This window comes from Malaclemys terrapin, chromosome 1 (genome assembly GCF_027887155.1).
Source record: "Malaclemys terrapin pileata isolate rMalTer1 chromosome 1, rMalTer1.hap1, whole genome shotgun sequence".
NCBI lineage: Eukaryota > Metazoa > Chordata > Testudines > Emydidae > Malaclemys > Malaclemys terrapin.
Genome location: NC_071505.1, coordinates 92,892,430 through 92,917,205, shown reverse-complemented (window position 1 = coordinate 92,917,205; position 24,776 = coordinate 92,892,430). Strand labels below are relative to the sequence as shown.

Here is a 24,776-nt window from a genome sequence, read left to right as displayed (position 1 = left end):
CACCTCCTATCTACCCCCTCTCACTTCCCACCCCCTGACTGCCCCCCTCAAAATCCCTGACTCATCCAACCCCCCCTGCTCCTTTTCCCCTGACTGCCTCCTCCTGGGACCCCCTGCCCCTTATCCAATCCCCCCCCTCCCCACCCCCTTACCATGCCGCTCAGAACACCAGGACTGGCAGCTGTGCCGCCCGGCTGGAGCCAGCCACGCCGCCGTGCAGTCTAGAGCACTGGGACAGTCTTGCGGCTCTCGCAGCTGAGCTGCCCGGCAGGAGCTCGCAGCCCCGCCACCCAGAGCACTGGTGGCGCGGCGAGCTGAGGCTGCAGGAGAGGTGCCAGGGGCTAGCCTCCCCGGACAGGAGCTCAAGGGCTGGGCGGGACAGTCCCATGGGCCTGATGTGGCCCGCAGGCCATAGTTTGCTCACCTCTGGTCTAGAAGATACCATTAGAGATGCTTAGTTTTGCAGTTCTCAAACTGTGGATTTGCTTGTTAACAGCAAAAATGTTTTAAAATAAATAAATAGGGGTGAGAAATAGTTAAATAAAACAATTTAAATGTCTGTCTGGTGATGTTCTCCTCCTAATACAGCATGGCAAGAAAATCCTCCAAATATTAATGATTAACCTGTTGAATTGGAGATAGTTCACCTCCCAATGACTTCATAAATATCTGCTTCAGTTAGCTCTGGTAAATGAAACATCCAAATAATCATTCATTTTCTGATATAGCTGTAAAATTAATCTGAAAAGTTTTCAAAGTAAATCACTTAAAAAATGTTTTGTGTGTACCTTCTAAAAATGAAGCCTACATCTATCTCCGAGTTGTGAAGAATATGTATTAAGGTTATAACAACCAACAAGAATGCACTTTTATATAGAAATCCATGATTAAATCGAGTCTTCCTGAATAGTGATTTAAATCAATTTGATTTAAATCAAATCCACCCAGGACATGCCCACTTTTGAATCTAGCTTTGACTCCACAAATAAATAAAGTGTTAATTGAGAAAAGGCTTGTTGCTTATTGTTCAGGGTTTCCTGATTGCTGGGCACTGTTAATTCCAGAGATTGAAGCATCATTCAGTTTAAAAACCATAAACAGCTTGGGAGTGTCTCTTTGTTTTAGAAATAGGTTCAGTTAGGTGGTTTGGTTCTGTGCATTTCAAACAGCAGCTGCTCAGTGAAAGCTTTGAATAAAATGTTGCCATATGACTAGAAAAGCAAAGTTTCCTTCAACCATATGTAAACTCCAGAATCAGCTAATAAATAATAATAGGATAATAAAAACAGCCCCTTACTATCCCCTCTCCTCTTTCACTCCATGTTGCTATTATCATTTATCTCTTTTAATTACAGAAACTCCTAGAGGTTCTATCTAAACTGAGATCAGGGCCCTGTTGTGCTAGGCCCGCTACAAACACATAGTGAGAGAGAGTCCCTGCGGCAAAGAGCTTACAGTCTAAATACACAAAACAGACACAGCAACTATAGCCCAGAGAGGGGAAATAAGTTGCCCAAGGTCACACAGCAGGTCAATGGTAGAGCTGGGATAGAACCTAGATTTCCAGGTGCCTAATTGAGTGCCCTATGCACTACATCATACTCTCTCCAAGCCCTGCACTTACAGGACTGCTAAATGTTGGGGCCAAGTCCAGTGGGAATTTAAATGAGGGTGTAAGCGGCATTCGGAGTACAGGTTAGTCAAGTAATGGGTGTAAATAGTGAAGCAGTGAAATTTACACTGATTTGGTTTTTGGGGAGCAGATCCAGTCCTTGGTGTGTAGTACTGTAAGTCAGTGGCAGCTATACCCACTTCCACTAGGACCTGAATGTCCCTGAAGGTGTGGAGGATGGTGTGTGTGAGAATAGAGAAACAGCCTTCTTTTACAACCCTATTAGGGGCTTTTTCTGCTATCCCCCCCCTTTTTTTTTTCTCCCCCCACTCCACCCCTGTGGCCAGGTGTGGAAGTTACACATGCTGACTGCTAAATCATTGCAAATGACCCTGTTACTACTTTAGATGTATGTTGGTCAGAAACTGGCTGTAATTTACAGCCCATGTATGTCACTGCTGAATTCAGCCTAGACATTTCCATTGGTGGTGCCTCCACTTACTTCAGGCTATTGAGTCTCTGGGAGAGGGACTTACCCCCTCACCTTTCTGATGGGTGACAAGGGGATTCAAAGCTGGGCTCTTGTACACGCTGCTTCCCCACAGTGAGTTCCCAGTCTCACTCTGGTAGCAGAGCGGCATTCATGAGTTTCCACATTTGCTCAGCCTTGGTTCTTCCCTTCGGTTTTTGCCAGAAATAGCACTGAGTGCTGTGAGTGGTAGCTGCCTCATCTTGTTCACATGATTTCACCACACCCACCACACCTGCTTGCTGGCTGCCTTCTAGTATGTCAGCAGATAGGCCGCTGAAGGGAGCACAGCAGTGCATATAAAATGTATTTGGATTTAATTAAAGCAGTGGGTGCAGTGTTTCATGAAGCCTTATTGACAACAACAATTCAAATGGGCTTGGGCAGGGACGCTGTCATGTGAACTGAGAACTGGCTAACAGACCACAATAACCAAAGAATAATGATACCTAACACTAGATTGATCTGGAGGAGATGCTGGGTGGGTTACAGCAGGGACTGTTAAGTCGAGTTTTGTTTATCATTTCGGTAATGATCCGGGAGTGGCAGTAAGCCTCATGTTACTGACATTTGTAGGTGACACTAAATTGGGCAGAGTTGCGAACCCCAGTGAGGAAGGAGAAATAACAAAAAGGAACCAAGAGCAGTTAGAAACATGAGCAAAAAAGTAATAAAATTAGATTCATCTTGGAAAAATACAGGCTAATACACTGATGGAAAAATAAGGGAGACCATTGGGAAGCAATAATGCAGAGGGACCTAGGGGTGATAGTGGATTGTAAATTAGACATGAACCCACAATAGGAGATGGCAGCAAACAGGGCCAGTGTGATTTTTTTTTTCCTTTAAGGCATGTATGCAGAGACATCAGTTACATCATGGGGTACAGAGATAATAGTTCTCTACAAAGGTTGTGCTCCTGCACCTAGCATACTGTATTCAGTCTGAGAACTTCATTACTAGAAAGATATTGATGAATTAGAGGGTGTTGTGAGAAGGGAAATCACACAGATCATTAAGCCCTCCAGTCCCTTTATGAGGAAAGATGAAATTTGATTTAAATATGTGTACAGTTGCTAGGTTGAACAATAACCAATAGGAATAGAATAACCATCTGGAAGCATTTGAAGGGTATTGACACCAAAGTTAGAGAGGAATGTTTTTGGGTGGTACTAGGAGTAATGGGATGAAATTAAGAAGATTGTTTAGCCTGAAGATCAGGAAGAATGTTTGGTAGGGGGATCCGTTGGATTAGGCTGAGCTTCTCAAAGCTGCCTGTGGGAATCTGGATGAACAATTCCCTTTAATTTTTAATCCAGATCCCTTGGGCGGTTTCGAAAAATCTCATCCTTACTCTCCAAAGGAGACATGATAGAAGCCCCTTATGGGACACATAAGACGGCCTGTACAAAGCACTAGAAAATGTATTGTTGGGTGCAGTTACCAGGCCTAGGTCACGTAGTAGGTCTTTTCTGTCTCTGTTGTCGAGTGTAGGAGGAGCACTTCAGTGGAAGCTGGGTTGGGTTGCCAAGGAGGGAGAGGAACAGAACGATGGCGGAGAAAGGATGCTTTCTTCTGTTATATAGACTTCTCGAGCGCTACTCCGGCAGGATGTAATGGGGTTAATACTAGTGAGCAGCACCTCAGCGCTGTGTAGCAAAGTGGGCCAGCTCAGTCACACCATTTCAAGTCCTACAGTGGGAACCGGCTGTGGGAATTTAGGATTCCAGAGCCTTCTACCTCTATATCACCTGCTCCAGGTCAGCCCCAGATCGGCAGTGACTAAAAGCTGTTATCTGGCTACTGATAGGATGAAGTGAGCTAGTTGGTTTTGTTCAATTCCTACTGGGATTGCTGTCCACATTCCCTCCTCCCACCCCCAGCTGACTGTCTCAGCAGAGCAACCAAATAAGTAATGGGTCAAGGAGATGGACTGTCCTGCACAGAGGTGACCCTCCCGGTCAGGGCTCAGTCACACCAGGAGGGTGGCATCCTAAATTCTCTCTAAGCTGCGGGACCGCGCAGCAGCTTATTAAGCACAGGGCAGGTGCTTAGTGCTGCGGCGGGAAGAGATTCCTCTCCCCCGGCTCCAACCTAGCCCAGCCACAGACCTGCCATGGCCAAGGGAGAAGTGCCCCTCCCCTAGCCCCAACCCAGCCCAGCCCAGCCTCACATAACAAAATTCATTCCGCACATGGGTGGGAAAAATTAGAGGGAACACTGGTGGCATCTAGGAAGTTTTGGCTGCCTGAACGGTACCTTGCTCTGTGGGTAAACACAGGCCTTTAGCTGCCAGACTGTTGATCCAGCACTTGTCACAGACATTTACCAAAGAAACTAAGTATATGCTTTCTTCAAAACTACCTAAATCAAAGTAAAAAGAACAGGAGACTTGTGGCACCTTAGAGACTAACAAATTTATTTGAGCATAAGCTTTCGTGGGCTAAAACCCACTTCTTCAGATGCAATAAATCAAAGTAGACGTAGAAAGAAATGTATCTATGTTGGGCTCTCCAGAGCCTTCCAGGAACTCTAGTTGTGGGTGCCTGGATGAAAATAAAAGCTGGATAATCTCTAGCAGGCCTGTCTTTCTCCTGCTTCTTTTTGCTAGCCTAGCTTGATTTATTTATTTATTTTGGGTCACTACTGATAGCAAATGCAGGAGAGGTTTTTGCTTTGTTTGTCTGAGCAGGATTTAATTATAAGCCCCATGAGGAATAGTATGTCACTAAAATATTTCCTTTTTATAATGAAATAAGGGCTTCAGGGGAAGGGGAGAAAGCAGGCAGTGTGACAGCCTTGTGACTGCAGGCAATTGTGGGGAGTTAGCTAGGGCAGGAAGCATAGCAGACAACTCCACAGTAGGGAAATCTTGGGGATCTCTGGAGTGGAGGCAGCGTGTCGGATTCCTCATGGGATAGTCATTAAATTCTAATGCACTGCTGAAAGCAGGCAGTGTTCTGCACGCATCATGTGATGCTCAGGAGGGCCTAATGCACTGCTGAAAATGGGCAGCATGATGGAAGCATCACATGACACTCAGGAGGTTCTGCTATGCTGGCTACATGGCTCAGCCTGCGGTGTTGGGGCGGAGGGGAAAGCAATGCCTCAAGCAGAGGGAATCTCTCCTTCCCAGAGTGCGGTTCCTCCCTCTGCTGCTGTTCAAATCAGCTTCTTCAATTCAAGGAGGAAAATGTCTTTCAGGAAGGAAGCTGCCTTCCCTTTCCCCAGGCGCTCCCCTGCCCCTTCTCCCCTGCCACGGGCACACGACACACACGCTCTGCACGGCGTGCGATTCTATCAGCAGGTTCAGCTCCCTGGTTTCCCCCTTCAACACGCCAGTGTTCATTTTATCTCCTCTGGCCATTCTGTCAAGTGCTCCTTCGCAGGGCTGGCTCCAGGCACGAGCGCAGCAAGCTGGTGCTTGGGGGCGGCCCATGGAAGGGGGCAGCACGTCCGGGTCTTCGGCGGGAATTCAGCGACAGGCCCCTCAATCCCTCTCAGAGGGAAGGACTGGCCGACGAATTGCCGCTGAATAATGAAGCGGTGTGGGAGAGCAGACGCTGAAGTGCCGCCAATCGCGGCTTTTTTTTTTTCCCCTCTTCACCGCTTGGGGCGGCAAAAAAGCTAGAGCCGGCCCTGTTCCTTCGTTACTGCACTCTGATACGGGGGATGTGCCATGGGAATGCATGGTAATAGTTTGTGGGTGTCTAAGAGGAGGACTGGCTGCAAGTGATAAAGCGAGTCCACCGTAGGGTGGGTGAGGAGCACGGTCGGCACTTCTGAGTTTGCCTGACCAAACTTGTTTAAAAACCCCTTGCAGGCCAGTGTACTTCCGACATAACTCCACAGCAGTCGGTGGGGTTATGTCAGTGGTTCTCAAACTTTTGTACTAGTGACCCCTTTCACATAGCAAGCCTATGAGAGCAACCCCCGTTATAAATTAAAATCACTTTTTTTATATTTAACACTCTTATAAATGCTGGAGGCCAAGTGGGGTTTGGGGTGGAGGCTGACAATTCGCAACCCCCCAAGTAATAACCGTGTGACCCCCTGAGGGGTCATGACCCCGAGTTTGAGAACCCCTGGCTTATGCCGGACTGACGTGAGAAGAGAATTAGGGCCCACGGGTTTAACTGAACAAGTGCTAGACAAGCACTAGATTCTGCTTGGTCTATATGCAAGCATGCAGTGAGGGGTGGGAGCAGGGCGTGTCAGAGCCAGCCAGGCGTGCAGGGACTGATCCCTAGCTATTCCTGCAGCAGTGCATGGTGCCTGGAAGGGGGCAGAGAATTGGTGGAGCAATGGCGCGGCATCCCAGCACCAGCAAGCAGAGTTAGTCACCATCCAGTGCAGGGGCGGCAGGTTTGTATCATTTTTGGTGGTGCCCAGAATGGGTCCAAGTCCCGCCTCCTCCCCACACCTGCCTTGTAAGTTGATATATATATTTTTAAAATAATGTAAAAATGGACTGGAAACAGTAAGCATTTAACAATTTCCCTGTATTGCACAATGTGGTGGGTATGGGGGGATGAGGGCTATGGCTGGGGGTGAGGGCTCTTGGGTGTGGCTGAGGATGAGGGGTTTGAGGTGTGGGAGGGGGCTCAGGGATGGGACAGAGGGTTGTGGTTTTGGGGGGATGAGGGCTCCAGCTGGGTCTGAGGATGAGGGGTTTGGGGTGTGGGACGGGGCTCAAGGCTAGGGCAGAGGATTGCGGTGTGGGGGGATGAGGGGTTTGGAGTGTAGGAGGGGGCTCAGGGCTGGGGCAGAGGGTTGGGGTGTAGGGGAATGAGGGCTCTGGCTGGGTCTGGAGATGAGGGGTTTGGGGTGTGGGAGGGGGCTCAGGGCTGGGGCAGAGGGTTGGGGTGCAGGGGGGTGAGGGCTCTGGCTGGGGGTGCAGGCTCTGGGGTGGGGCAGGGCTGGAGATGAGGAGTTTGGGATGCAGGCAGGCTGCCCCAGGGGCTGGGGCCAGAGAGGAGGACTCTACAGTCCCCCCAACAGCACATTCACCCGGCACCATCACTGCACATGCTCTTAGGGGCCAGGCCCCTCTCAGGTCCAGGCTCACCTCCCCTGTGGTGGGTGCGGAGGGGAGGGCTGCCATCATATGTGTGTGCCTCCTGCCTCAGCCTGCCGCCGCTCCCTTTTGTAGCCAGCAGCAGCCAGCGAGGGAGCACAGCGCGGAGCGTCAGGGCAGCCGCCCAGGGCGTAGGCAGGGACACTCCGGGGGAGGCATGCGGGGCAGCCAGCGGGGCTGGGGAAGAGACCCGGCCCTGAACATTAGTGGGGCCGGGCCCCCGGGCCCTGAATTTGCTGGAGCAAGGGCATTACAGGCCCATATAACTCCCAGTCCCTGATCCAGTGGGAATGATGCAGCACCTGGAGCAGCTTGTGCACTCCTCTGTATGCTGGGCAGCCGCAGGAGGAACTCTGCCTCTCTGAGGAAAACGTCTTCAGTGTTCTCCCTCGGACGGTGCCTAGAGCTGGGCCTAAATGGCGCGACCCAGCCCAAGGGGAGCGCTTTCTGGTTCAGTACCTTGCAAGCGCTGCAAGCCAAACAGCTGCATAGCAAGGAGCCTACAAGTTTTCCTGGCAGAGCTTATTAGCACTGCAAAAGGACTAGCTCTGGGATTTTATTTATTTTTTCTGTTTCTTAAAAATAAGAATAGAAAAGTAATTGCAAAAAACCTGTGTTAATTCATTGTTTAAGGTTACATGCTCACAACCACAAGAAGCCAAGAACTATAAAAGTTAGGGTTCCGACAGCAGTGCTAACTCAGCCAAATCACATGGAAATACTATTTGCTAACCCTGTTTTTCTAGTTGAATGGGTAGCTTAATATATTATGTTTTCTGCTGTAAAATATATTGCATAAAACATACAGTACAGAATGTGCAACATGGCCAAAGGAAAGTTGTTCTTGGACTCTTAAAAGGGTACTATCTGCTTTGAAATCTAGGCAGTTTCCAACAGTGATTTCAAAGTAGGTTTAGGTAATGCCCTTGCCTCTCAGACCCCCACCCCCCAATTTTTTAAGTTTTACAATCACATTCTTCTATGTTTAAAATATTTTTTCTTTCTCAATTGCAGCATGAGAAACTCTCACAAATACCAGTGGAAACCAGCCGGACCCACATCCTGCAAACACCAACGTGTGTAATTTTATTCACATGAATGGTCCAATTTGAAGTCAATGAGATGGCTCATCTGCATAAAGTTAGGCACATGTGTTTGCAGGATTGAGCCTAACTAACTATGCAGAGTGGAAGGATAGCCTTGTGGTTAAGGTGCTGGGCTGGCACTTGGGAGATCAGGATTTAATTCCTTTGCCTGTCGCAGACTTCCTGTATGGCCACAGGCAAGCCACTTCAGCTTTCGGCACTTCAGTTCTCCATCTGTAAAATGGGGATAATCCTTCCTTTGTCTTGTCTGTTGAGATTGTAAACTCTTTGGGAAAGGCGCTGTCTATTACCATGTATATACGCCACCCCTGTGGCAATGGGGTCCTGATCTCTGTTGGGGCCCCTAAACTCACCAATAATAAATAATGCTACTACACAGGGAAAGTGACTACACCCAAAGTGCACGATGCAAGCAAACTGAAAATATGTAATATTTTTTCTCTAGTCATCTTGTTACAGCAACATTAGGCATTATTAGTAACAGGTACCAAGGGCCCAGATCTCCTCTTGCTTACTGCAATGTAACTCCACTGACTTCAGCGTGGTAACTCCTGATTTACGTGGCTGGCAGGCGTGGTGAATCAGGCCCAACACTATCAGCCAGAGTGTCCTATTTTTTATGTTGGTATCCCTGTAACTTTTTGGCATTTCTGACATTTTAGCTGTGAAACCTGAGTGCTGAGTTAACGCAGGGATTTTTTTTGGGGGGTGAGGGGGAAGTTTTATTTAATTAGTGATCTAATTAAACATTTATATCATTACTTTACCATGAAATCAAGCAAATGTAAGACCTATCCGAATGGGTTTCTCGATAAGCCACCTTCACTGTTCATGTGCAGGATTAACTGCCAGGGGCTAGGTGGGCCCTACCCTCCATTCTGAAGACTGCCAAATGTGGATTCTCCCAAGCCGTTATTTATTTATATGATGATTTATTACACGCCCAGCCCCGCATCCTCTAGGCATGTTTACATAACTGGAAAAACACCAAGGCTGGTGCCTATTGTAGGCAGCAACCGTTGCCAGCCCAACTGTGCCCATCCATTCAAATCACCCCATTCTGGCCCCCTATCAAGTTGAATGCTTACGGAAATAGATGAGTCTCACTGCACTGTGCTCTCACCATCAGTCTACCAGAGTGGTGGTGGGTTGACAGTGAGAGCCAGTTTCAAAGCTGAGAAGCCTCCCACCCTGCCACTAGCTCTCCACTTCTCTGGGCTGTCAGCAGGAATGCTTCCGCTGATCTCAGCTGTGGGGAAGGTATATAAGGAAGGAGATGGCCTCTCAGGTTTCCAGGTCCCCGATCACATAGGACTTTATAGATTAAAACCAACACCTAGAGACGCACTGGGAAGAGCTGGGTAGCCAGTGCAGAGCATGCGTGGTGTATGTTTTCAGGGGCTCGATCCACTCAGGAGATGGAGTAGCAGCATTCTGCAATCACAAGTTTTTGAGACATCTACAAGGGTAGCCCTCAATAGGGTGCTTTGCTGTAAATCATGCCTTTGGCTGGATGACCCTGACAAGGTCCACCTCAGAGAGGAAAGGCTACAACTTCTTCACCACTCGCAGATGGAAAAGTGTGGTTAGAGCCACCACTGCTGTCTGAAACTAGAGGGGCAGTGATGGGTCCTGTACAATTTCAAGCCTCTGAACCATTTTTGCAAAGGGTGGGAATATACTAATAGAAAGAACAGATACAAAGACAAACCCTGTCCCCCTCTCTGGACCTTATACAACTAAATGTCACAGGCCATCTGTAAGCCAAGGTGACCTGCAAGGACAATGGGCAAGAAAATGTCTAGGTGCTTCTGTGTCATTGTGAAGGGCAGATGAATATAGTATCCTGCTAGGCCTGGACAATGTAGTCCATTAGTGAGGAATGGAACTCACAGCAATCCTTAGTCTCTGTGAGGGGTATTGCAATAGGTCCAGGAGTGAAAATAAGTCCCCAAAAGCTGCCTAAAGGAAGCAATCATCTGATCATAACGGGGAATATAAATTATACCCATCTCCAGCTCTAAAACCAAGATGAGCTCTAGTTTATGCCTACCTGGATGGCATTTCTGGTCTTCTAAATTTCTCTTGTCTGATTATGTGGCAAATAGGGCATACACATTTCATCACCTAGTACAAGGCGGTCAGGCAACTCGGATGCCAGCGTCACCTCTGGTTGGATCCTCTTGCTTTTATATCACATTGAGAAGTTTGCCAGCTTTCCATCAGGGTAGGAGTTGTAACAATTATTGCAAATGATTATAAGTAGGGCCCTACCAAATTCACGTCCATTTTGGTCAATTTCATAGTAATAGGATTTTAAAAATGGTACATTTCATGATTTCAGCTATTTAAACCTGAAATTTCACAGTGTTGTAATTGTAGGGGTCCTGACCCAAGAAGGAGTTGGGAGGGGTTTGCAAGGTTATTGTAGGGGGCGGGTTGCGGTATTGCTACCCTTACTTTTGCACTGGGCCCTCAGTCAGCAGCCGCCACTCTCTGGCCGCCCAGCTCTGAAGGCAGCAGCACAGAAGTAGGGATGGCCTGGTATGGTGTTGCCCCCCTTATTTCTGCGCTGCTGCTAGTGGGGCGCTGCCTTCAGAGCTGGGCACCCGGCCAACAGCCGCTGCTCTCCGGCCGCCCAGTTCTGAAGGCAGTGCAGAAGTAAGGGTGGCAATACATGACCCTCCTAAAATAACTTTGTGACACCCCCCCCCCCCCCCACAACTCCCTTTTGGGTCAGGACCCCCAATTTGAGAAACGCTGGTCTCCCTTGTGAAATCTGTATAGTATAGGGTAAAAGCACACAAAAGACCAGATTTCACAGGGGGAGACCAGATTTCACGGTCCATGACGAGTTTTTCATAGCCGTGAAATAGGTAGGGCCCTAATTATAGGCAGAGCTGTTAGCACCATCGTTAGTTAAGGTTGCTTGACACTTCCCATTGTAAGAGACCGTTTTTAGCTGCTTATAACTTTCCCAAACTTTAACTGTGTTTGGGCTGAAAATTTCCATTCTGGGCATCTGCCTCAGGCCTTATCTGTTTGTAAGAACAAGGTTAAGGAAAAATATATATATATTTTTTCTGTATTAAAAAATATTCTTCTGTTTTGTTGTGACGCTAGAGAGACTCCATGCTGTGGAGCAGGGATTTGAAATTCAGCAGGGGGTCGTCGTGCTGTTAAGGGTGTGCCTTTTGCCATCTGCCCAAATTATAAACCACTGAAAAATCTTCATTTGCACATACTCAGTAGAGGCTTGTTGGAGTTTGGCAGCTACATTCTGTGAAGATTCCATTCGCACTGAACATGTGTCAGTCCAAGGCTGGAGGCACTGAGCAGGACTTTCCCTGCAATTGCTTCTCTTAGCTGCTAGAGCTCACAGTGGCATTGGGTACAGGAAGGGAGAGCAGGGAGATTGGCTCCTGTGCTCTGAATGCGACCTCTGCCGGTGCCCAGGCAATGAGGAGGGAGAAGGAGCCTGAATGGAGTACAGAGCTGCAAGAGCCTGTCTTGTGGGGTGGGGCCAATGGAAGGAATAGGTTAGGAAAAGGAGCTTCATAGGAGACTGGGACTGGAAGATGGAGAAAAGAGGTGAGGGGGAAACTAAGCCTGGTTGGGCAAGGAGACTGGGAGTAGGAGCTGGTGGGGAACATGGGCAGGCAGATGGGTGAGAGACTGGGAGCTTATGTGTTGGGAAGGGGAGGACTGAGAGTAGATAAGGAGCTGTGGGGAAGAGACCGGGACTGGCTGGGCAAGATGACCTGGCCTGGGACCAGGAAAGAAGAGAGACTAAGAAGAGACAAGATGCCTGGGCTAAGGTAGAGAGAGAGACAGTGCTGATATAGGGACAGGCTGGAGGGGATATGGGCAAAAGGGGTCAGGTCTGGGGGGAATGGGGCAGACGGGTCTGTGCCCACTAGAGCACACTCCACTACAGAACTTGGAATGGAACCATAGATTTCCTGAGTCTCACCATTTCTCTGCTGTCAGCAAACATTTGTGAAATGCACTGGTAGAGTGTGCATCTAATCTCCCTCTAGTGCTGGACCTGGTCCACGTAGCAGATGACAACCTACTAGTGCTGTCAGGTACTCCAGTCAAGGAGCAGATGCCCATGCTTGGATCTCAAATTCCAACCCTGCTGATGGCTGATTATGTATCAGATTGGAAATAACTGACCAGTAATTTATTCCCACCCTGGCACTACAGCGTCTCAAATTTCTTGGTCCATTGCAATAGCAAAAATTCAAATGGTGCTTATACCCTGTAAGTGACACAGGGGAATGGGTGGTGTTTTAGTTGAATGATTCCTGTTAGTCAGGCCCCTGGCTATCTTTGCTCACTGTCTGAAACTTGATAGTCACATCTCTTTGCTCTCAGTTTTAGTCATGGGAGTGGGGAATGATTCTAGCTCTCTCTCTCTTTCAAGGTTTTTACTGGTGCCTCTTGCAGTTTCAGGGTTAACTGCACCTGTGACCTACCACCTGGGATTCCTCGAGGGCACGCTCTTAAGCTTTCCGGCTTCCAGTGTCACCTCTCTCAGTCAGAGGCCCCTGTCTCTCTCCCTCCAGACCAGGGGTTTCACAGCCCCTCTGCTCCTCACCGTGGTTTCCTCAGCAGGTTTGACAGGGTCCCATCCAGCCCCTGTGGGTAACCTCTCTCCAGGGGCTAGAACAGGGTACAGCAGTTACCAACCAGCCTTCACACAGCAAACTGCTTTTCTTCTTAGGGTAAACGCTTTACAGAGAAAACATCTGAAAACAATCAAATGACTTACACTCATGCTAAAAGCTTACTAGGGATCACCCCTCTCCAACTTAGGGCTTTGGTAGGTGTCGGTCTTTTCAAACCCCACAATTGGGTTTACCCACTTGGTTACAAGTCCATGTCAGTTTATAGGTCAGGAACAAGATCCCTGACTGTAAAAAGCAACAGAGGGTCCTGTGGCACCTTTGAGACTAACAGAAGTATTGGGAGCATAAGCTTTCGTGGGTAAGAACCTCACTTCTTCAGATGCAAGATCCCTGACTGGACAGTTCAGCTGTTTAATTTTAATATAGCTTGGGCCCTATGGGAACAGGCAATCAATTTGACAGCTTCCTCTGGCTACTAATCTAAAATGGATCCATCAGTGCCACAGGCACTGTTATGTCTGTGGGTGGCTGTGAGCTTGTTTTGTGAGAGTGCCAGCCTTGTGTGCTTTCCCTCTACATTTCCCTTTTTGATTTCCGTCGTACACTGCCTTCATTCAACCACATTCTGTCCCCGCATATACCAGTGCAAGGGCAAAGGGAATCACTGCTTTCCCCTTCTGAATGCTTATCATTTAAACAGCACCATTGTTGTATAAAGTGGGAGTAAAACTGCCTTCAGTGAGTAAGGTTTTCACTTGAAAACTAGAGCCAGTGAGGACAGACTGCTGCAAATGAGAGCAGAATTGGGTCTTTCATGTGTTCTTGCAGCCCTGTGTATTCTGCTCCAGCCTGTGAGCTGGCACCTCAGTGGGATATGTACAGTGGGACAGTTGTGTGCCTCCTCCACTCCCTGCACTAATGGGGGATGGGGGACACTGTTCACATGGATACACCTGTTGCTACCGCACCAAGAAACGAGCCACCTGAATTCTGACCTATCAGTTAGTGAGTTGCACACTGTATGGGTCACTACTGATTGCAGAATCTCGGTTTTGATTCACCCTCTGTGTGGATGTAAATTGACTCCTCTAAACCAGATTTACACCCATCTTGCACTACAGGCACAGAGGACCTGATCCTTTATACCACAGGAAACCCACTGAAGTTACTCTTTTTATTTTTTACACTGGTGTGTAAAAAGTGAGAGGAAAGTGATCATCAGCTTACATAAGAATGGCCATACTGGGTTAGACAGTCCATTCAGTCACCTATTCACTTACCTTTTCTGGGTTGATGGAGAGAAGGGAGGACAAACGAAAGGAGCACATGGGCAGAATGCTGCTGGGTTAGTGATCTGATACGCATGGAGCAGGCTGGGCTGTGATTTTGGGAGTACCAGAAGTGAATGTATTGCATGTGCTATGTGATTATCCATGGGCCACGGTGCTCCAATCCAAAAATGTCTGCGAAATCCATAGCTAAGGAAAGAGTGAATCAGTCAGTGGCTGAATGGATAGAATGAGAATATTAGTAGACAGATGGCTAGTGTTATGTGTTGGATAGAGGGAAGGATGTAGTGAACAGAGTAGATGGATAGAAAAGATAAGGAGGTGTGGATAGAAGGATTGTTAGGAGAACAGATAAGTAGAGATTGCAGAGGAGTGGATAATGGGAGGGTGAATGGGGAAGAGAGAAACGGAGAAGAAGTTGGACAGATAAAATAAGTGAATAAACGGGGAGGAGGGAACAATGAATAGAAGGGAAAGCCATCTGGAGAGAGCTGGTGGGTGGAGGGTGGAGTGGGAGGGTGAATGGCTGCCTATAGAGTATGGGATTGTGAGGATTTAGGGCTTGTCTACACTTACAATGCTGCAACTCCACCGCTGTAATGGATCAGTGAAGACACTGCCATCTGTAGTAAATCCTCCCTGAGAGGCAGTAGCTAGGTTGATGGGAGAATTTTTCTATCAACCTAGTGCTGTCTGCATGGGGACTTAGGTCGGCTTAACTACGTTGCTCAGGGGTGTGGATTTTTCCACCCGTGAGAGTTGTAGCTATGCCAATATAACTTTTCAGTGTAGACCAACCCTCAGAGATTACCTACCCAAGAACTAAAACCGAAGAAATGAAACCAGTCCTAGTTCACCCTTTTCCTTAATCTGGCACTAGGCTGTGTGTGGGCACTCTGATTTCAGATGGAGATTTACCTATTTCAATTTAGCTTCAATTTTTAAAAATAATAATAAAATAAAACTATAAGTTTAGAATATCCTATTATGAGGCAATTCTTAGAAATAAAGTAACATTTTTCAGGTAAACTTCCCCTCAACTATTGCCCAAACTAGAGCTGGGCAAAAACTTTTTTAGCAATTAGTAAATTCACAGAAAAGTGCATTTTGGGGGGCACCAAACTATTTGAGTTCATGTCCAATTCCGCAAATAGTTTTAAACAAAAAACCCTGAAAACAAAAATTTTGGAAATGTCAAAATGAACCATTTGGTTTGGAATTGACACTTTGTTTCCAAATATTGTTTCATACTGATGTTCAAAATTGCATTTGACCCATTTTCAGTTTTTCGTTTTGTTGAGAACCCCCCTCCAAAATCCTCCAAAATCCGTTATGGTTCTAAGTGACTCAGTTTTTTTCAGATGTAGTCCAAACAAGCTAACAAGACAGGCTCGCAGCTCAGACAGAGAAGGAGTATGAGGACCAGCTAGTCTTGGGAGACCTCTTCTCCACTGCACTAGTCACCTGATGGTCTGGAGGCAGGCATGGTCCTCACCTTCCTCCTGCCTCTGTCTCCTCAGGTGTTCTCCATTGTTGTCTTCGGCTCCATTGTGAATGAAGGTTACCTGAACAGCCCCAGTGAGGTGGAGGAGCATTGTATCTTCAACCGCAACCATAACGCCTGCAACTATGGCATCACCGTGGGCGTCCTCGCCTTCCTCAGCTGCCTTCTCTACCTGGCTCTGGATGTCTATTTCCCACAGATCAGCAGCGTCAAGGACCGCAAGAAGGCAGTGCTCTCGGACATCGGCGTCTCTGGTGAGCTTCCTGGCTGGTTGGCATAGAACCCCTTTCCTCAGGGAGTTGAGCTGAGGGAAGGAGCCTGTCTTATTTCATAAGCCAGCTGGCCAGATATCCCTGGAACAGGAGCTCTTTGACTGGTCTCCTTCCTTGTCCCCCCTCACCTTGTCCTCTTTTCCTCTGCCCCCTTCTTACGCCCACTCCTCTTTTTTCCTCTTCTCCTCTCCCTCTCTTCTTTCCTTCTTCTTCCTCTTCTTGTCCCCTATCCTCTCCTTCCTCTTAACTCATCATCTTTTTCCCCCACCCTCCTCTCATCCTCTTCCTCTTTGCCCTGTCTCTCTTTGACCTCTCTCTGGCCTCTGCTGCTGCCTTATGATTTGTTGATGGGATAATGACACCACAGGCAGCTCAAGCATTCCTCACACAATGTGGGAGATGTGAGCATATGTACAAATTGCATTCCTGTGATTAAAAATGGCAAGCCTTAAAAATGACCTGCAAAGGAAAGAAACATTATGCCCCTTTATTTTAATTCTGTATGCTGCATAAAAACAGCCTGAAAGGATGCCTTTTTGCCCTTATTTTTTCCTTTAGAAATATCAAGTCTCATTTTCCCTGGTTTTTGCTAGAGGTCTTCTTGGAAGACCAGAAAACTGGGGTAGGATCTTTCTAGGCCCTTATTTGAAGGAGTAGAGGGTGACACATCTTGTAACTGAGGTTTTTCTTTCCAATGCCGGGCGTTTGAATCAAATGAGAACCCACCCCATCCCCCCCCAAAAACCCACAGAATTTTAAATAGTCTGACTATAAATTCCCTTTAAGTCATTTTTGTACTGTGCATGTTCTGGGGCATTGCAGGCCCCTGCCCAGCTCCTGGCACCCAGGGGTGTTCTAACTTACATTCTGCTTCCCATGGTCCCTAGTTTGTTTGAGCTGCAGAGCAGCACCTGTGTGCCTGGTACTTCAGCTGGAGGCTTCAATGAGTAGTGGGTGTCACAGGGAAAGTTGTTTTCTTTCATACCATGTCTCATCTTCTGCAGCAAGTTCCCTCATCTCTCTTCCAAAGTTTTCCTGTCCTCTACTCCCTCATTCATCTGTCCTTGTCTCCTCCGACGTCCCCACACGCGCTCTCCTTCATGTTGACATTTCGCTCCTCACTATTCCCTTTGTCTGGCTCATTCCCTCCCAACTTCATCCCTTCTTTCACAGCCCCAAGACACCCGGAACAGCTTCCCAAGAATGTGCACTGAGACAGTTCCCTCTTGCCTTTAAAATAAAATACACAATCACTTGTTCTGCAAAGCCTTCCCAACATGACATCCACCCCCCCGTTCTGCAGACCTGATTCTGAACTCCCATCAGCTCACGTCAGGAGTATCTCCACTGACACCAATGGAGTTACCCCACTGGAAAACGGTTGCACAAAGAGGATCAGGCCCAATGTCTGTTCACTCTCCTGTACCTCTTTTGGCCTTTAAGTGTGCAAGCCCTTCAGGGGTCTTTTTGCTTGTTTAGCAAACGTTGCGCATTGTCTAGCCAGGGCACAGCGATAGTGCTTTATAAATAACAGTGAGATGCAGGGAAGCGGAAGGGAGTGTGTTAGAGAAACTGAGTGCAGTACAGTGGAACAAACATCCTACCTGGTTCTCCCAAGGTATCTGGTCGTACCTCAGAAAGGGGGTAAATGCATCAATTTCTGTTCCCTCCAGGAACTCCAGGCCAGCCCCTTTCCCATGCCCTGATGCTCCGATCTGGATCATCCACACTCCTTTCTCCCCTTAGAACTCTGATCCTGCTCATTTATCATCCCTCCCCAGGGGAGCTGTGATCCAGGGGTTTTCTTCCATCAAAATGCTGCTGCTCTCTTGCTCTCTTTACTCATTCTCCAGTCCCTTGAGCAGGAGCACTGTTATTCTGTGTATTACCAGGGTGTATGGCCCTTCTTTTGGAAGAGATGTAAAACGGAGGGCCTGTCTGTCATCATATAGCTGTATTATAGATCCCATGGCACTTTTTATAAGTGTAAAAGCATTAGGCCTGGTGTCCTGTCTAAATTCCAATCACTGTGTAATTTCAGTCTGGCTGCCTACAATTCCTTTGCCGCTTGTTCTGGAGAATCTGCTCTTCACTTGTCCTTCCAGGACCATATTGTGTAGCGTAACTGGTTCAGAAGGGCTGCAGGGCCTCATTTGGGAGGCCCTGCAGAACTCACTCATGTGAATCATGTGACCGTCCAAGCTCATGCTGATAAAACCTTGGTACCACACCATACCTTAAATGTATTCTCTGCAGCTGCATACCCCAGAGTGACTGCTCTGCCCTCAATTACAGCCATGCCTCTCCGCTGAATTTAGTGGGACTGCACAATCAGAATTTGGCCTACTCTGTAAAACACTTGGGAGTCTTGCAGGATAGAAATTGCTGGAGAAACTTAATGTATTTATTGTTTACCCGTACCCTATCCCTCTCTCTCTATCTTGTTTTAATGCTGTCCTTTCCCAGCCTTTTGGGCATTCCTCTGGTTTGTTGGCTTCTGCTTCCTGGCCAACCAGTGGCAAGTTTCAAAGCATGAGAACAACCCGCTGAATGAGGGGGCAGATGCAGCCCGAGCAGCCATCACCTTCTCTTTCTTCTCCATCTTCACCTGGGTGAGTAAAGCAGCCGGGACCCTGATTAGGGCCCTTGGATCAGGGCTCCCCTGCATAGCGGTTTCCACCCCACTTAGGGTTAGCCCAGCCGTCTGTAGATGGAAGGTCCCCTGGCTAGAGCTGACTCCTTCTGCATTTCCAATGGAACAGAAGCTGAAGTGGCTTCTGGGAGAGGACCAGTAGAAGAAATGGAGGAAGAAATGGGTAGGGCATTAGCCTAGGACTCAGGAGAGCTGGGTTCAAGTCCTTGTTCTGCCACAGACTTTCTGTGTGACTTTGGGAAAGCCACTTAACCTCCCTGTGCCTCAGCTCCCCGTCTGTAAAGTGGAGATAATAGCCCTGCCCTACTTCACCGAGGTGTTGTGAGATACTGTAGCAATGGGGACTGTATAAGTACCATACAAAGAGTCTGCTTCTCTTTCCAGGATGTGCTGCTAGCATTCCTGACATCAGGAGGGGCTTCAGCAGCTGTGTTGGGGGAGGGGATGGTTGTTAACATCCTGTAGCACAGCATATGGTCTTCCCCCTCTCTGTATCTGGTTTGCCCCCCTGCTGGCATCCCTAGTTCATTTATTCATTTGGTAGGAAGAAAATGGTAGAATTTGTTTGGACCCTTCCCAGAGCTTCCTTTCCCTTCCCTTTTTATCCCCCAACCCGCATCAGGGAGTTTCTCTACTTGTCCAGATTTTGGGGCTCCATTTCAATGTAACCTATTGGGTTTTTTCCATACACAAACAGCCTCCTTGTACTTTCAGTCTTTTATTTCAAATAAAGAGATGGAACAAAACAAGAAAGAACATAAGTAAAGTCTGCACAAGAGAGCACAGTGTGTCTGTCTTTTGCAAGATGCTGTGTCACCCCCCCCACACACACAAAATAGCAGCCAACACACTCCTAGGAATGAAAATGTGTGGTACGCAGATGATAAGATCAAGCCAGTGGCATAGCTGCCATCCCACTCAACCAGAATCTGCTCTTTTCACTCGACGTTTCTCTGTAGTTCTAGTGCAGATGGGGCTGTCAGTGGAGGTGGGAAATCAGGGGCTGGAAGAGCTGTGGAGGCAGCATCTTCACCCCCTGAGAGATGTGGCAAAGGAGAGCAACACCTGCCACATTCTCCCAAACTTTGTCTGGGTGTGTCCGCACTGGAGTGCGAGGTGTAGTTTCCAGCTCAGGCAGACATACCCATGCTAGTTTTGATCAAGCTAGGGTGTTAAAAATAGAAGTGCTGCCATGGCAGGATGGGCTAGCCACCTGAGTAAGTACCTAGGATCCAGGGCAGGGTCATACTCAGAGAGCTGGTCCATCCCACTGCCAGCACCATGACTGCTACATGGCTATTTTTAGCACGCAAGCTCAATCAAAGCTAGCACCTGTACATCCGCTGGAGCTGGAAATGATGCCTCCAGCTCCAGTGCAGACGTACCCAATGAATGGCACTGCAGGGCTCTCCCCACGGACCAGGGTTCCTCAGTCACAGGAAGAGAGGGCCATGAGATGAAAGGCCTGAGGAGGAAGGTGTAGGTCCAGCTCCTCTCCCTGTTTGGCTGAAGGAAGGGGAGTTTAATGGTGTCTCTTGGGGTTTTTATTTCAGTCGCGTGACTTTGTTTGGTTGTCTCCCTCATTGACTCTTCTCCTTATCCCCTCCCCCTCTCTCCTCACAGGGCCTCCTGACATTTCTGGCTTTCCGGAGATTCAGACACATTAGCTTTCAGGAAGAATACAACACTCTCTTCCCTAGCTCCCCTGCACCGCTGCCCTAGGGCCATTCCCCAGGGGGGCGCTTAGCGCCATTCCTCCAGGGCCTTGGCGGGGAAGGGGTGTGCATAGGGGAGGAGGTGGTCTTGCTGCAGATGATTCCAACTCCCAGGATCGGGGTGGGGGATGGGGCTGAGAATACAGATGCACGTTGCCATGTCGGTGCAGCTGACATGGTGGGGAGAGAGAGAAGCGATGTGCCTTGGAACTGGGATGGGACGTTAATTGTCCTTTGGGGAGTTGGAAGGAAGTGACCCACCTCTCCTCCTCCACTTTCCCACACCTGACTAACGCTGAATAACACCTGTATCCCTTTCTATTGGAATCTGCTCAGTCTTAATATTTTAGCCAGGCAGGGCTCCCCTCACCACAATCCCTACTTCCCATCTCCACTTCCTCTCACTCCTCTGCCCCTTTCACTCACTTCGCTGGGATGGTCCCTGGGTGGCTGGACCATTCAAACATGTCTGGGACGCTGCGGGAATGCAGCCCTCTGGTCCCTGACCCTCAATAAGCCCCAGCCCCAATGACCTTGTCACACCAAAGAGCATTCCAAAAGCAATGTCAGAGGCAGGGAGCAGGAACAAGGCTGGACCTACTCTAACTGCTCTCCCAGAGGGAAGGCATCTGCTTCCCCTCTCCTCCCATCCCCAGCAAGGCCTGTGATTTTTTTTCTTGGCAGCATAGTGGGTCGCTCAGTGGATGACTGGCAGCGAAAGGGTTAATGGGAACAGCCACTGCCTCACGTCCATCTCCTCCCTTTGGCGGGTCAGTCTGGAGCCCCAATGGGGTCTAAGGTGAAATGGGTCACAGATCCAGCCCAAAGGAGCAAGACCTCTGAGGTGGATGTGAAGCAGATCACCTGGCTGGGGAGGGGACGTTATACATGTATATCTGCAGGCCGTCTATGCCTGCACAATTTGAACCCCGTCGCTGGGCAGGATGGACCCAGCATACCCCAGCGACTGCTGTGGGCCTGGGCAAAGCAAGTGCAAGCAGCGGGTGGCACACTCACGCATTCTCTCTCTTGTCCTGGGCTCACACTCTCCATGGGGCACACTAACTCTTCTTGCACTTGGGTGTGTTTAACCAGTGATTTCCAGTCATGCCTTGTGCACTAATCCTTAACCACTACTAACTCGGCTTTTGTTTGTCTCTCCTCCTTGGCGTGTTTCCTTCCCTTTCTCTTGCCTTGTTCTCTCTCTGCTTCCCTTCTCCCCTTGTCCTCCCTTAAAGGTGGGCCAGGCATTTCTGGCGTACCAGCGCTACCGGATTGGTGCCGACTCGGCCCTCTTCTCCCAGGACTACACGGACCCAAGCCAGGACTCCGGCCTGCCTTACGCCCCCTACACAAACGAGGACGATGCCACAGACACGGTGGGGACGTACCAGCAGCCCCCTCCAGTAGACGCTTTTGACGCTGAGACGCAGGGGTACCAAACACAGAACTACTGAGCTACACTGGTGCCCCTTCCTGTGCCCCTCCCCTCTGCCCCCTTCCCTCTGCCGGTGGGAGGCCGCGGCACAAAACAGACAGGTGTGTCCCAGCACAACAGGTGGCCCTTGGCCATGCTCCAGCCTTCTGGGCCATTTGTTTTTATTTATTGGTGGGTTTTTTTAAGAAAAAAAAAATCCCTAACTGCTCCTCCCTCCTTCTGAATTGTCCACCAGACCCAAACTGTGTATTCCCAAGTCTGTCCCTGTCTCGGCAAAAGCTCCCGTGGCAACCTGGGAGTGAGCAGCAGCTTTGGGCAAGAATCCAGCTCAGTCTTTTGGTGGGCAGGGGAGGGTGACAAGGGCACCAGTGCAGGAAGCAAAGGCCTAAGAGGTGGAGAGGCTCAAGCGGTTCTGGCAGGTGGGGAGAGAAGGTGGCACCTACAGTGTTGGAGCGGATGTGTGTGTGTCTGTGTGTGTAGAAGGGAGAGTTGGAGATGGGGGAGGAGTGTGTGAGGGAGGGAGAGGTCAGAGCAAGCATGCAGGCGTGCAAGTGTGGGGGGTGGGTGGATGTGCAAGCAATGGGGCAGATCACAACCCTTTTGTCCCATGGGGTATTGCCCTCTCAGCAGTACAAGACAGTATGGGAAGTTGTTGGTGGTTTATCTTCAGGGGTGTAGGGAAGAGTGGTATTGAGGGTGGGGGATGGGGGGTTGAAAGAGAAAATGGGTTGGGGGTGGAGTTTTGCAGGCACCATTGAAAACTACAAAGACATTGGTAGATTTTAAACCAAGAGAATAATCAGGACTGGACTAGATGGGCTATGCGATGAGAATCCCTCTTTCCCCAGGCGATTGGATTGGAGGTGTTTCCCCATCCCCATGTAAGCACCCTTCTGAGGTTAACACTGCGTTCCTCTAGGGAGAACCAGAACCAAGCTGCACCCTCAGGGTGGGGAAGATGTCTTGAGAGAAACTCCTGAGAACTCCCTTCGGTCCCCTGCTCCTTCCGCTTAGGGATCACAACTGGCTTAGCACGGCATGAGGAGGAAGGCACTGGGCTGATTTGGGGAAAAGCCAGCTTCACACCAGCTGAAGGGGAACTTTGCCAGCCAACTCTGGTAGCGCTGTGGCCTTTGCCCAGAATAAAGGTGCAGGACGAAAATGGGTGAATTTTCATTTCTATAGTCCTGTTGAATCCACATCCCTGGTGGAGTTAGAGAGATTCCACCCACCCTGTGCTCCTACACCAGGGGTCGGCAACCTAGGGCACTTGTGCCAAACATGGCAGGCGAGCCGATTTTGAGTGGCACGGCTGCTGCCCACTGAGAGTAGGAGGGGCCGGAATGCACCAAGCTGGGGGAAGAAGGGGGAGGAGGGAAGCTTGGCTGCCGCAGGACCAAGCTTCTGCCGCCTGCCCCTGCAGGGGATAACAGTGCGGGGGGTCCCGGCCCCCTGCCCCACTCAGCCCCCCCGCCCACCGCTCTCCCCTGCGGGGGCAGGAGGCAGAAGCTTGGTCCTGCAGCAGCCAAGCTCCCCCCCGTTTCTTCCCACAACGTGGTGCATTCCGGCCCCTCCTCCTCCCCCCTCTTCCTGCCGGCGAAGGGGAGGGGGAGCGAAGTAGAGCCGAGCGGTAGCGTGCTCGCTGCTCCGTAGAGAAGGCAGAGAGAGGTAGGGACGGGCCTGGGGGTGGAACAGGGCATATCCCTCCCAGCCCCCTGCCATGAGCCGCTCAGGGCAGGGGGCTGGGAGCACCCCCACCAGCTGAGCACCCCAGCCTTCTGCCCTGCACCCCCCACGCCCTCCAGCCCTCTGCCCTGCACCTCCACACCCCCCCAGCCCTCTGCCCTGACCTCCCCCCAACACCCAGCCTTCTGCCCTGCACCTCCTCCCAACACTCAGCCCTCTGCCCTGACCTCCCCCCACACACCCCCAGCCCTCTGCCCTGAACCCCCCCCCACACCCCAGCTCTCTGCCCTGATCCTCCCCACACACCCCCAGCCTTCTGCTCTGCACCTCCACACACCCCCAGCCTTCTGCCCTGACCTCGAGTCACCCCGCTCAGCCCGCTGCAGGCTTAGGTGAACAGAACCCCAGGCTGGAAGCGGGCTGAGCAGGCTGGTGGCGTAAGATCAGCATTTTAATTTAATTTTAAATGAAGCTTCTTAAACATTTTGAAAACCTTGTTTACTTTACATACAACAATAGTTTAGTTATATAATATAGACTTATAGAGAGAGACCTTCTAAAAAACGTTAACATGTATTACCGGCACGCGAAACCTTAAATTAAAGTGAATAAATGAAGACTCGGCACAGCACTTCTGAAAGGTTGCCGACCCCTGTCCTAGACTGATCATCCTGGGCATCTGTGCCACGCTCTCTGGAGCCCAGAGAAACAGGGCAGGACTCCCAATGGAGCTTCTCGCCCTTCTGGAAAGAAATACTGCTGCTTTTCTGCCAGCTGGTGTCTAGACATTCTTAGAGTGGGTGTAACCAATGAGAAGGGCCCCAGCAGCTGGGCTCTTGTGTTTGTCCCAAAGTTATCCTGACTGAGACTGGATCAGAGAACCTAAGAGGGATCTTTAAACAGCAGCTCTGCTAAGTGAGCTGAATGGGGAGCCTCTCCCCCTGCCCTTGCAAAATCCGGAGGGGCCGTGCTGCACTCTCTTCCCACTGAAATATGGTCTTTGTTTATCTTACAGCTCTTCAGAGATGTCAGTGCTCCATCCTCAGCCCCTAGCTCCTGGCAGCCTAAGAGCTTGTCTACACCGGGAAATCCACTAGAACAGTTATTCCAGGATAGCTCCCTGTGTGGACACTCTGTTCTGGAATAAAATATGGGTTTTTTTATCCCAGAATCCTTACTCGGCTTTGGAAGTACACTAATTATTCCGGACTACAAGTGACTTTTATTCCAGAATAGAGTGTCCACAGGGGGAGCTATTCCA

General features: G+C 49.4%; 1 protein-coding gene across 4 annotated transcripts in view; it reads left to right on the top strand.

The window, feature by feature from the left end:
* Positions 1–22,991, top strand: part of SYNGR1 (synaptogyrin 1) — a 32,068-nt gene extending 9,077 nt beyond the window's left edge. Inside the window, exons 2-5 of one of the 4 annotated variants that reach the window (XR_008445290.1) lie at positions 15,768–16,005; positions 18,490–18,635; positions 21,630–21,930; positions 22,749–22,991. Coding sequence is in view for 3 of the 4 variants with exons in the window: in XM_054031299.1 (XP_053887274.1) it covers positions 15,768–16,005; positions 18,490–18,635; positions 21,630–21,848 (603 nt within the window). In the remaining variant the exon portion in view is untranslated. Of the gene's footprint in view, positions 1–15,767; positions 16,006–18,489; positions 18,636–20,299 lie in introns of all 4 variants that reach the window. The other 3 variants (XM_054031307.1, XM_054031299.1, XM_054031315.1) reach the window with 3 other exon arrangements.
* The last annotated feature ends 1,785 nt before the right edge of the window (positions 22,992–24,776 follow it).